Genomic DNA, 13,020 nt, shown 5'->3' with positions numbered 1-13,020 from the left:
ACATTGGTAGCTTCTCTCTACCTCTTCCCAGGATGGTTGTCAAGGCCAACACAGAGTGCTGTTTCCAAAAAGACCCATCCTCCCTTCATCTGCTGCCTTGTTCTTCAGAGCACCAGAATCAAACCCAGGGCTTTGAGCATGCTGGGAGAGCACTCTACCCACTGAGCTACAGTCTTGGGCAAGAGTTAATTTTTTTTTTTTATTTTTTATAACACACACCATACTATGACACACAGCAGAATTGTAGGGAAGCCCAGTTTAAACATAGCCCCTGGAAGGAATTTGTAAATTCCTATAGAAATATAAATGTTCATATTGGTTGACCAGTGGCTTGCTTGTCTAGGAATTTATCACAGAAAAACCTAGATGTGAGCAGTGGACCAATCACTGTATAGCAACATAGTGGGATACTGTGCATACACACACACACACACACACACAATCAGTTGACTTGCATGAATGACAGGGAACCATGCCCAAGATGTATTATTAAGTAGAATTACATATAATTTGAAGTAAAAAGATATATATTAAGAAAAAAGAGCAAATTGCTGAAATAGTCTGTATAGTAACAATGTCATGTGATATTTATAACCAGCATATTTTTAAACCTGTAAAAATCAATACTAAACTAGAGGCATGAGTAGTACTCTGACTCAGTTTGTGTCTGGAAGCTTCAGAACTTGGAAGTGGATGATCAGTCCACAAGCAAGCCCCTGGGTACCAATGGTACAAAACCCAGAATCCAAGAGGTGAAAATTTTGAAGTTATATCTAAGGGCAGTGGGAGGGAGACAAAGAAACAGAGAGAGACAGATCAAGAAAAGACAGAGACAAATAGTGACAGAGAGAGTGCACAACCCCCTACTTCTTCCTTTTCATCCTCTTCCCCTATCACCTCCAGCTGACTGGATGTTGCCTACACGAGGGCAGGACTTCCTTAAACAGTTCAGTAACTCATAAGCCAACCTCTGGGGACATCATCACAGACAGCTGTGGTTCAAATGCAAACTATCCCTAATGTCAGGCTTATATGTTTGACCCCAGCTGGTGGTACTGTTGTGGAAGGTTATGTGATTTTGGAGATATGGGGTCTAGCTAGCTGTGGGGGCAGGCCTAGAGGGTTCTACATGCCAAGTTTCTACCCAAGCTCTGTTTCCTGGTCTGGACTGTGTAAAAGCAGCTTCCAGGCTCACATGGCTACAGAGCTGCCTGGTGGATTGTAGTCCTTAGGACTGTGAGCCTAAACAACAACCCCTCCCCCTCAGTTACTTATAAGTTAGGTATTCTGTCACAGCAAGGAGAAAAGTGATGATGACCCAGACTTATTCAGAAACAGGCTGGTCATTGATCACCCAGGCCTCCTTCAATCAAGTTAAGTAGTCAGCATAGCCCTTGGAAGGGGCACCCACTCTCACCAGCTGCCTGTGTTTGAACCAGGCTAATGCTGGTGTATGTTCTACTGAAGTAATTTATTGTGTGTACCCTCCCCCACAGGATGGATGACATTCAGCTCTGCAAAGACATCATGGACCTGAAGCAGGAGCTGCAGAATTTGGTTGCCATTCCAGGTAATGTGAGTGATTGCACCCTCTCTTAGCCACTGCCTAGGGCTCTTCATCTGCCCTCTGTATCCATGTGTTGGGCTGACCAACAGGTAGGGCTGAGGCAGGACCTGTCCAGCCAGTCTCTCTCTGGGACTGAGCGGAATGGTGAGTGTTGACAGCCCAGACCTCCCCTGTCCACTCATATGTGGAAGTCAGGTTGCCAAACTTGAGCTAGGCTCAGGAAGTTACACTGGGCCTAACACCCGGGCCTTATGGGGCCCAACAACTCCCCCTTTTGTTTTTTGTAAGACATGGCCCCTGTCTTAGGTCGTCCCCCACTTGGAGATCTTAACTGTCATTGAGTACCATGTATCATAAATGGGGGGGTGGTCATTCCATGACCTGTCTTACGTGGTCTCCACCTGAGAGCTTATGCGTCATTGGTCGAGTGGAGAGCAGAAGAAGGGCTCTCATAAGAGGATACCCAGCCATGGGAGGGACCAGACTCCTGAGTGGCTAATCTTCGGTAGCGTACCTCAACCTGATTTATCTTGATCGCCTCCAGTCTAGTGGATAAATTGTGTGACCTTATTGAACACACAAGGCCCAATGGTGAGAAGGGGAATAAGGAGAAGGAAGGGTCCAAGGAGGGGAAGTAGGTAGGGTAAGGATCCATGAAGGCCTGTCCACAGAGGACTGTCTTGAACTCCCGCTTTCTCCTCCCAGGTCTTCCTGGAGCCTCTTTATCTCATCCTGGACAATCCCCGACTTGTTAGCATAGAAGCAGCACTTTTCCTGTAACAACAAAGACTCCCCCTTTTCTGAAGTTAGCAGATATAACCCCCTCCTATTCTGGAGGACTACCTCAGCCAGAGAGTCTAACTGACTCTGCAGGTCAAGAATGGTGCTGGAGAGGCCTTTACATCATCAATTAACTGAATGGATAATTTCCTAAAAAGATGTGTGGACAGGCCTATCCCCGCCGCTCCTGTGGCCATGCCTGCAGTTACTCCCAGGCCAACAAGGAGAGGTATCACTTGTATGGCCCTCTTGGACCTTCCTCCTGTGTAGTCAAAAGAGGTGCTGGAAGAGCCTCATCACCAGGGATGATATCCACATCTGGTATCAGCATGGCAGGGGCGCAAAGGCCTGTCTATGACCCAAGGAGAAAGCTAAAAGCCATTCCTCCTAGCCCACAAAAACCATTCCCATGGGGGACATACCTGTGGGGGGTGTGGCTAGTGTGGTTGCCAGCACAAAAGAAAGAGGAGACCTGGCCCACATCAATGGCATCTGTACTATTTTGTGGCAGAGCCCAGAGACAGGAATTAGTGGGCAAAACATGGAGGGGCAGCACTTTAATAGGCAGGGTACGGGAACAGCCCAGTAGGGGGATGGTAGAGGAAACATCAATTTCAAAAAAGGTAAGGTTGGAATGGGAAACATAAACAGGCAGTGCCAGTCAGTGGTCACGGTGGCCCCAGGCAAAGGCAAAGCCAACAATTCTCAACAAGGGAGGCATTGGTCTGATTGAGCATGGAGAAAGATGTCTCCAGGATGGCCTGGATATCAGCATTGAGGTTAAGATCCCCTTTCTGATCAGGGAGGGCTAAGGGGTGATAGAAGAGCTTGGAGAACTCAGCTGTAAGCAATTGTTCCACTCTCTTTTGGATCTGTAATTCCCACAACTGGTCCTGCACTCCCCCGCTGTAGGAGTAACTGATGGGGGCCTCCAGTTCCCAGTAAACATGGTCACTGGAGTGGCCAGAGTTCAATTCCCCACTGGATGCCTTCCAAATAGAACCAAAGTACCCGAATGGCCAATGCCATTTCTGGTGGTGATCCAGTAGGTCTTATTATCAGTCTTTCTAATGCATTCATGCACTGCAGTGTAGCAGGTGGCATGCATGGATTGGTAAAAGGAGGTGCAGGGGTAGGGCTCAGGTTTGCCATTCACCGTAGGTATGATTTTAGACTTTTCTACACAAACCCATTTGTGTGAGGCAGATCCAATAATGGTGGTGCTGGTACAAATGCTGAGGTAGGCAATTTTACCACCACAATCTGTCATGCTAATCAGCTGTCCAGAGTATAGAGAGGCCTTGAACGCCCCACCACCACAATCACAGGGTTTTCCATATATCAAGTTCAGGGTTTCTTGTGCATCATAATAACCCCCAAACCCTTCTTCACCGGGCTGGGCAGTCAACATCATCATCAGGATGAGCAACAGCATCCGTATCTTTGGTCATTTCTGAGGAAGAAGCAAAAAGACTGTCCTCAGGGGTAGAACACTCCCTGGAGCCATCATCATTGTCCCCTTGTTGGGGTAAATATTTGAGTTCTCTGACCAGTACCCAGATGGGTCTCTTTTCATTTTGAAGAAAGACACATCCAAACCCTCTTCCTGTAGTGAGGAGTGGGTCTGGTCCTCTTCAGGACCCAATTAAGGGGTCCCTCCACTTGACCCAAATGTTACTATAAGTAACCAAGGAGGACCAATGTTTTTGAAAAGTAGATAAAAATTTATCTTCCTTAGAAAAATTTAGGGTTGGGGATTTAGCTCAGTGGTAGAGCACTTGCCTAGCAAGTACAAGGCCCGGGTTCAATCCTCAGCTTAAAAAAAATTTTTTTTAAATATTTAAGGTTAATAATGCTTAGTTGATCATGTGGGGGTAGAGACTCCCCCTTTTGTTTTGTAATTTGGACTTAAGTGTTTGGTTGAATCTTTTTTTTGGTTGAATCTTTTCACAATGGCCTGATCCCTAGGATTATAGGGGATGCCAGTAGAATGAGAAATTTTCCAGGTGTGTAGGAAATTTATAAAGTCTTTGCCCTAAAGCATGGGCCATTATCTGTTTTGATTTGATTTGAAGCATGCTTGGATTTTTCCCCAGCATGAGCTGATGCCCAACAGGCATAGGAGAAAGTATCTACAGAAAGAAAAAACATATTTAAGTTTTCCAATTGGGGAATAGTATGTGACATCAATCTGCCAGAGATGATTGGGGTGAAGTCCTCGGGGATTGCTTCCCATCTTTTTTTTTTTTTTTTTTTTTTTTTTTTAGCTAAGGATCAAACCCAGGGCCTTGTGCTTGCTAGGCAAGTGCTCTACCACTGAGCTAAATCCCTTTAAGGCTTCCCATCTTTTGGAGGGGAGGGATCTGAAGGAAGGGCTGATAATACTATACTTACAGGTCCAGACAGGTTTTTGTTTTTTTTGGTTTTTTTTTGAGATCTTTAATCAGTACCTGGGGAAACTTATGTTTCAGGCCTCTCCAGTTAACATGGGTAAGTAGGTGGAAATCTGTGGCCTCGATAACAGTATTACATTACCGAGTTGGCCAACTGATTTCCTTTGTAAAGAAATCTCGGAAAATTTTGGTGACCTCTAAGGTGTTGTAAATAAATGGGATTGAGTCTCTGTTTAAGTAAGGAGTGAACCTGAATCATAAGAGGAGAAATGGGATTGAAATCTAATTTAATATGGGCTTCAACCAGGTTAGGCAAAAGATTTACAACATAAAGGCTATCAGAGAATAGATTAAATGACTCTGATATGGAACCTAGTGTCATAACAACAGCAAACAGTTCCTTAAACTGTGCAGACCCTTCCATCTTGAGGAAGATTGTTTTTATAGGTATAGGTTCCTCTCCTCGTCCAAAGGGTGAGAACTAGGGAGGCCCCCAAATGTCCCTCATCCATAAACACCATAAGAAAATTGGAGTTTGGGTGATGTAAAAAAATTCTAGGGGGCCTCTACTCCAGACAGGAGAAGGAACTCATCCATTTATAAGGGCCATAATAGCAACCAGCCTTCTCTGGAAACCCCTCAAGGGCTATGGCAATTCTGCTGTTATTTCTTTGGGGCCAGGTAGTCAGTAATTTTAAATGGAACAATAACAGAATGAGGTTCTGTGCCGAACATCCTGACAGAAATATCCCTGCCCTTAATAATGCAATCAGCTACCTGGTTGGTCAGGGAGTAAACCCGGGGGCTCCACCCACCAAGAGGTGAACCCAGTGAATAGGCTCCCCCTCTTGTGCTAACAGCATAGTGCATAAGGTTTCCCCAGGAAAAATACACAGGGAGACAGGCAGGTCGGGATCGAATCTCCTTAGGGCTGCTGTGTCAATGGCTTGTTGAACCTGTTGCAAAATATGCAAATGATGGGGTGATAAGGTAATCTGGGATGAAAGGTCAAAGCCCTTAAGGAGTTAATTTAAAGGGGTTAACTGCTGTATGGGCACAGAGATCCATGACCTCAGCCAATTTATTTTTCCCAGCATCTTTTGAAGCTGAGTTAAGGTATAGGTCCCTTGAATAAGCAACTGAGGTTTAGCTGGAGAAACTGTGTTAAGGGACAGGAGAGTGCCCAGAATTTTAAAGGGGGAGGGGGGAATGGACTGCACTATATCTGGAGCCACCCTAAAATTACGATCTTTCAAGATGGTAAGGCAATTAGTGGTCCTGAAGGCCCGTCAAAGTGGGGCTTCCTAGAACAATACCATCCATGTAAATATAAAATAAAATGTTAGGGCATCCCATCAGGGAGGAAAAATATGTGACATAAAATACTGACTTATAGGGGGGCTGTTAGTCATCCCCTGGGGCAAAACGGTCCACTTGAACCTTAAGTCCAGGCCCTGGAAATTGGTAGAGGGCAAGGACAATGCAAACTTCTCCATATCATCTGGATGGAATGGAATGGAGAAAAAACAATCCTTAATATAAAAAAATATATTGGTCAGATAATAGGTATTAGGGATGGCAGATATCCAGGGAAGTCCCCTTTGGGGGATCCCAAATGGGATCATTCTTTCATTGATTTTTCTTAAGTCATGTAGGAATCTCCAGGAACCATTAGCCTTTTTTATAATAAAAACAGGAGAGTTCCAGGGGCTGGTAGACAGCCAAACATGCCCCAAGGACAATTGTTGTTTAACCAGAGCATCAAGATGTTGTAATTTAAAGGACAGTAGAAGCCATTGCTCAACCCATACAGGTTACCCAGGTGTCCACTGAATCTTTGGCACCAGGGGCAAGCAGTGGCCCTTAGGATTGGGGGTAAACCTGGAAAAAGTCTCATCTGAGCTTCTCAAAATAGGGATCATCCCTGTAATTGGGGTGTGTTTCCTGCCCCTCCTCAAACTGCTGTTGGTACTCTTCAGTGTCAAGCATGTCCTGATAAAAGGCTAAAGGCCTCAGCTTCCCCGAGGATATCCAGGCCAAGAAGGTTGTCAGTTACACTAGGAACCACAAGGGGGCGCACCTTCCCATAATTACCATCGGGGTCGGTCCATGACAACCAATTAGCTGTCTCCCATGACATAGAATGCCCCCGCCCCCGCCCCCCAACACACACGCCAAGCACCTGGGGTCCGGGAACCAACTGCCAAGAGGAGAGGATTCCCTCTTTTCCGATGACCGTACAGTCAGCCCCAGTGTCTATGATAAAATTAAAGGTTTTTCCTGCAATGGTTAGGGTCATCTTGGGCCTCAATCTGGGCACCAAGGGTACGGTCCAGTGGGCTTTGGCCACCTCTTTCCCCTTATTTAACAGGGCTGGGGATCGCCCCTGGGGGAGTTTAAAGGCATCCCTTGGAGGATGAAGATAATTTACAATCTTTTGCCCAGTGGAACCCCTTTTTACACCTGGGACATGGGGTGTGGGGCAGGCCTGATTGGGGAGGAACCATGGAGGCACCCTTTTAAAATGGCCTTCCACCGCACAACCAAAGCAGGACCCCCCCCCCCCCCCATGGAGACTTGCTGGAGGGCATTGACTAAGGTTGCCATCTGTTCCCTATTAGCTGCCTACGTGGCTACCACCATGGTTTGGGCCTGGTGAGAAGTAGAGCCAACATTTCGGAGGCCACAGTCCATTTGCTAATTTCCTGACCTCTCAGTCCAGCATAGGCAAGCTTATGATCAGTGTTCATGCCGTCCCACACCAATATTTTACAAAATGTATCCCTCAGCTCTCTGGGAGAAAACTTTCTCTGGAGGCTCTTACTGACCCCTTCAACAAACATCACTAAGTCCTTGCCTGATATCTGATGGACCCCAGATATAGGAGCCTCTGTGGGGTCTTCAATTTTTTCCAAGCAGCTATCCTAACTTAATCTTGATAGGGGGGCGGGGATGACGGCCTGCTGGAGGCCAGTGGAGTACTGGTTGGAGGTACCAGACAGCATCTCAAAGGTTATAGGGATTTGAGGGTTGACCGCTTGATTTCTCTCTGCCTGGACCCTGCACTCCTCTAGATAGAAGGCATCCCATTTCAAGTAGAGGGGTCCAGAGAGGGCTGCTTTGGTGAGGGTCTTCCAATCCGGAGTGGTCAATGCTTGATGAGCCAGATCCAGGACAGTCTCAGCCCAAGGGGAATTTGGCCCATCCTCTGAATCGGCCTTTTTAAGGTCCTTAAGGTCCTGAGCCTCCCAGGGATCCCAGGCAAGGGGGAGATTGCCAGTGGGTTAATATTAACAGGAAAGAGGCCAATCACATCCCCTTGGGCTGCCCCAACCAAGAGTAGGGCAGAGGTGCAGACGAATTTGGAGTGTGGGATGGAGGGGGTGAGGAATGGATTGATAGGGAGAGCAGATGTTGAGGGGCCCTTTGAAGGCCAGGGAGCGGCATCAAAGGATCAAGAGATGGATACAACAAGCCAGGCTGACTCAGGGGTTCTGGTTTGGGTGTGGCCTGAGTTTTTATGTCTCTTTTTTCTCTGAGTATCGGGGACTATGGGGGTCCAGCCCCTCAATAGTCCCCTCCCAGGGTCCAGGAAGAATATACAACCAGCTGATAATTAATCTTTGATGAAAAGAAATGAATACAAGAAACTCCTTAGTCCATACACTTTATTATTCTGTCAGTTCTCTCTCTACAAGCTTCTATTCTGCTCTCATTTTTAGCTCCTTTCTTGACTGATTTCTCTCTACATGTATCTGCAGTCCCCTCTAGGTTCTATCTTAATTCCTTCATCTAGTTCTGTCCCTTCTAGGTTCTCATCCATCCAGTTCTTTCCCATACTGGCTCCTCTCCCATCTCCTTCTCTCTCATCTTGTTCTTCCCCATCTGGCTCTTTCTCATCTTCCATCTTGTTCCTCTAGTACTCTTTTCTTGCCCTTCAATCTAGTTCTTCCCTGTCTCAGTTTGTTTCTCTCCAATTCTTACCTATCTAGTTCTTCCATTCTCTTTTCTCTTATTCTCTCAGTACTCCCTAAGTCTCTCAGAAATTCAGTTATAAACCCAAGCAATATCGATCCTCTGGCTGAGTAAGGTTACCAGGCTTGAATTCTTTGGGGTCATAAAGGCAGGTAAGAATTTTCCTCAGGCAGTGACCACCAGGCTTTCTTTTACAATCCAAAATGGGAGTGGTAAAAAGAGGAGGTCAACTGAGTGCTAATGATGGTTAGTATATGAAAAAGGGGATCCATGTGCTCAGTCTACATTCTAAGAAGTGGTTAGGTAAGAAGTTAGGGGTCCATATAGTTAGTAAAGCTGTAAGAAAGGAGGGTCTGAACTAAAATTACTTAAGGTCCGGACACCAGACCTAGGCGATGTCTCCTTGTGGAACTTACCTTAAATCAGGAGATTTATTATGTGGTGGTTTGGACTATTATTTCTGTTGGTCCTTGAAAGTGACTAAGGGAGGTATCTTATTCCAGTGCTGAAAGGGGAGAAACAGATGGGCTGAGGGGAAGGAAGCCTTTCCTGAGACTGTTCTCCAAATACCTTGAATGTATATGTCCAGAGAGTGATCAGTCCACACTGTTATCACTTCTTAGGGAAAAATCAAATGGAAAAACTATGAAGGCACACATGATTTTCATAACAGAAGACAGCTGATATATAACAAGCCGAATAACATCAAAAGCTCCTTGGAATTTGGCTTCCTCTGAAAGAATTCCTTGATCCCTTCAGGTAGTGGCTTTGCCATAACCAGCTGAGTTCTTATAATATTTTCCTGTGGCCTGTAGCATCTGGGCTCTATTTCCTCTCCTTCAGGTCTCCCTACAGGCCCCTTCTCCTTGTAGGGCTCCAGACTTATATCTCCCCTCTTAAGAGTCTTCCAAAGGTATCCACGGGCCATTTCTCCTTAATGGGCCTTGGTGCAAAGCAGCCTTTTAAGGCAGTACCAATGGAGATAACTCCCAGTGGAAGAATCTCTCCTCTGTCAACCTGGGCCCTGTGAATCAGGGTTTCTATTCCATCCCAGGTGTCCCAGTTGAAAAGAACGCCATCAGGCAACTATGGGGCAATCTTAATGAGGTAAATCCATGTCTAGAGTGCCTGACTGTTAGAGAGGTTGAGGCCCCTGCTCTTTAGTAGTACTTGCAGGGACTCCAAGGCAGGATTTAGCTTAGAAGAAAACTGCCCCATATCTTATGGGAGTTCCCTACCCACAGACATTGGCCCGACAGCATTCTTCCACTGAAGAAATTGTTCTCACATGGGGCACCAGTCTGTTGGGCTGACTAACTGGTAGGGCTGAGGCATGACCGGTCTAGCTGGTCTCTCCCTGGGGCTGAGTAGAATGGTGAGTGTCAACAGCCCAGACCTCCCCTGTCCACCAGAGAGAAGCACACTGAGCTGGGAGCCTTGTCAAAGCAGGAACTCCTTAGTGCATCAGGAGTGGACTTATATAGGTCGGGGTGAGGAGGGATAGGGTGAGAATAGAGGGCCAATGAGATGATGCCATCTCAGCAGTTACTAAGCAGAAGCAATTCTAGGTTGGGTTGAGCTGAGTCACTCATATGTGGAAGTCAGGTTGCCAAACTTGAGCTAGGCTCAGGAAGTTACACTGGGCCTAACACCCGGGCCTAATGGGGCCCAACACCCATGGGATTGGGAGGTGTAGATGTAACCATCTTGTTAAATAAGAAACACAGATCCAATTGCAGAGTTAAAAGCCAAGTAGTCAGACAATAGCTGAAAACCTTACCCTTCACTGCTGCTCTGTCTTTCCTCTCTGCCCGAGAGCTACTTCCTGTGTCCTGTCTTTTATATAGACTTTCTGTTCTGCCTTCTCATTGGTTGTAAACCCAGCCACACGACCTCCTCGTCACTGCCTGTCTGTACAGACCTCCAGGTCTTCTATGGTTGGTATTGAGATTAAAGGTGTTTGTTGCCATGCTGGCTGTATCCTTGAACACACAGAGATCCTGACTAGCTCTGCCTCCCAAGTGCTGGGATTAAAGGTGTGCACCACCACCACCCAGCTTCTGCTATGGCTTGCTCTGACCCCAAGGCAACTTGATTAATATACAAATAAAATCACATTTCAGTACAAATAAAATATCTCTATAGGGAGGAGTGGGGTTGTTTCTTTTCTTAATGAGGACTCCATGAATTAAACACAAGTTCATGCAGGGTATGGTGGCACACACCTATAATCTAAACACAAGAAGATGGCCCACACATTTGAAACCAGCCTGGGCTACTGATTTCAACTGTATCTCAAACAAAAAAGGTGAACACAAGTTTATGTCAGAGGCATCTGGAAGAGTCCAGACTGAACATGGCTAGTAGAATAGACTAGGCCACTAGAGGAGGGAGATGAAGGAGGAGCAAGAGAGGAAGGAAGAAAGAGGAGAGAGGGGCCAAGAGAACCAAGAGAGCAGGCATGGCCCAAATGGCTGAGTTACATAGAGAAAAATAAGCTGGGGAAGGGGAAGCAAAGCCCAGCTCATGGGTTGGAAAAGTTTTAGGGTAGGAGGTGGGGCTGAGAAGTACTGGGAGGAGCCAGGACTCTGTACAGGTACTTGTGATGCTGGGAGAACCTGGCAGCCAGTGTCTACTTTGATATAATAGACACCTCAGCTAGTCATTTGTCTTGAGTGTTTTGGAGACCTACTATTCCAGCATTTTGTTGATGATAAGAGGTGACATAATCTCTTTTGTAACTACTTCCTGCTAAAATTAAGGCATTGTTGTTGTTGCCCCAGGAAGGCTGGAATGATAGTCAAAGGATGGAAAGGAGAGAGGAGTGACATCTGTTTTGCTTGTTGCCCAGGTTCTGTAAGACCACCTGTGGCTAGTGAAGTGCAGGCTGCTTTGGAGCTATCTGGGATGTAGGTTCCAAGGCACACTGCAGGCAGCTTTGGAGAAGTCTACAGTTGATTAGGAATCTGTTGGGACAGATGTAGACTAGAGACTGAAGGTAAAGTTAAGGAGTTTAAGGGAACTTTTTCTCTTAGGTGTACATTTGAAACTTCCAGTCCTATAGTCCTGGTAATTGGAGCTGGGGGAGTCCCCAGACAAAGAGAGAGACAGAGACAGAGACACACAGAGAAAGAGACACAAAGAGAAAGGACACAGAGTCAGACAGAGAGACATACATGCACACACACACACACACACACACACACACTCACACTCACACTCACACACACACATCCCACCCTCAGGAATAGGCAGGTGGGGAAACTTAGGCTGTTGATTTGACAGGAGACTGGTGTCTCTTTGACCTGTGACAGGTGGATCCAAGACTCATGACTTCCTAAAGCCTGAAGCTTACAAGAGTTTTTTAAGTTTACAAAAAGAGATAAAGTTTTAGCTATGTTAGCATTACCACTGTTAGTAATCTGTACTGAAATCCACATTATAGAAAAAGCAGTTGACTCACACTTTTGAGTCATAGTAAAAGCTTGGGGATCCAAAACATAAGTCTGGGTTAAAAGCATGGTTGGATACATAGATTGGAAAGAGATGTTTTCAGCACAATGAGAAGTATTTTAGTCAGTGCTTTACCAGGGCTGTATTAATAGCTTATCAGAACTTCACTGATTAATGTTAAAACTTTTGAAGTCTTACTATGACAATAGCATAATGAAGAAAAGAAATCTGAAACATTTCTCAATTTTCATATATCTTACATCATTTCTTTACAACTTGCATTTACATACCTTAAAGTTACTTTCTTCGAGCCAGACAGTGGTGGTGCACACCTTTAGTCCCAGAATTCAGGAGGCAGAGGCAGATGGATCTATGTGAGTTCAAGGCCAACCTGGTCTACAAAGCAAGTTCCAGGATAGCCAGAACTACACAGAGAAACAAACAAAATTACTTTCTTAGACCCCCACAACTTAAATAAACATCAAAACTTTTCTTTTTCCATTTAATCATTTATCAGGAGACACAAGTGGTTGATAATTGAGAGTAGTCATTGCAAAGAAAGTTCCTTTAAATAAAAGAATAGTAAAAATTACATTAAAACCTGCTTTGTGAGTTTATCTCCTTCAAAGTGAAGTCAGTCAGCAAGGGAAACTGTGTATGTGTCGGCCTTTTTCAGCAGGAAATCTCTACAAAAGTGAGGCCAGATTTTACATAGGAAATGAACTGACCAAGCAGCTGCACCCTTGAGGGGAGAAGTTGGGTGCTTGCCATTGCCAAACTGACAAAGCTACAATTAGCCATCAATACCATCAGAGATCTGAGGATAAATTATAGCAGGAAGTACCAAATGGT

The 13,020-nt window shown here is 45.5% G+C and overlaps 1 protein-coding gene across 1 annotated transcript in view; it reads left to right on the top strand.

The window, feature by feature from the left end:
• Bmerb1 (bMERB domain containing 1) overlaps positions 1-13,020 on the top strand; it is a 127,334-nt gene that overhangs the window by 103,251 nt on the left and 11,063 nt on the right. Inside the window, exon 3 of the mRNA XM_036196346.1 lies at positions 1,497-1,570. Within this exon, the coding sequence (XP_036052239.1) occupies positions 1,497-1,570 (74 nt within the window). The remainder of the gene's footprint in view (positions 1-1,496; positions 1,571-13,020) is intronic.

Source organism: Onychomys torridus, chromosome 8 (assembly GCF_903995425.1).
Source record: "Onychomys torridus chromosome 8, mOncTor1.1, whole genome shotgun sequence".
Lineage (NCBI taxonomy): Eukaryota > Metazoa > Chordata > Mammalia > Rodentia > Cricetidae > Onychomys > Onychomys torridus.
The sequence above is the reverse complement of the archived record's forward strand: the minus strand, read 5'-3'. Positions and strand labels throughout refer to the sequence as shown.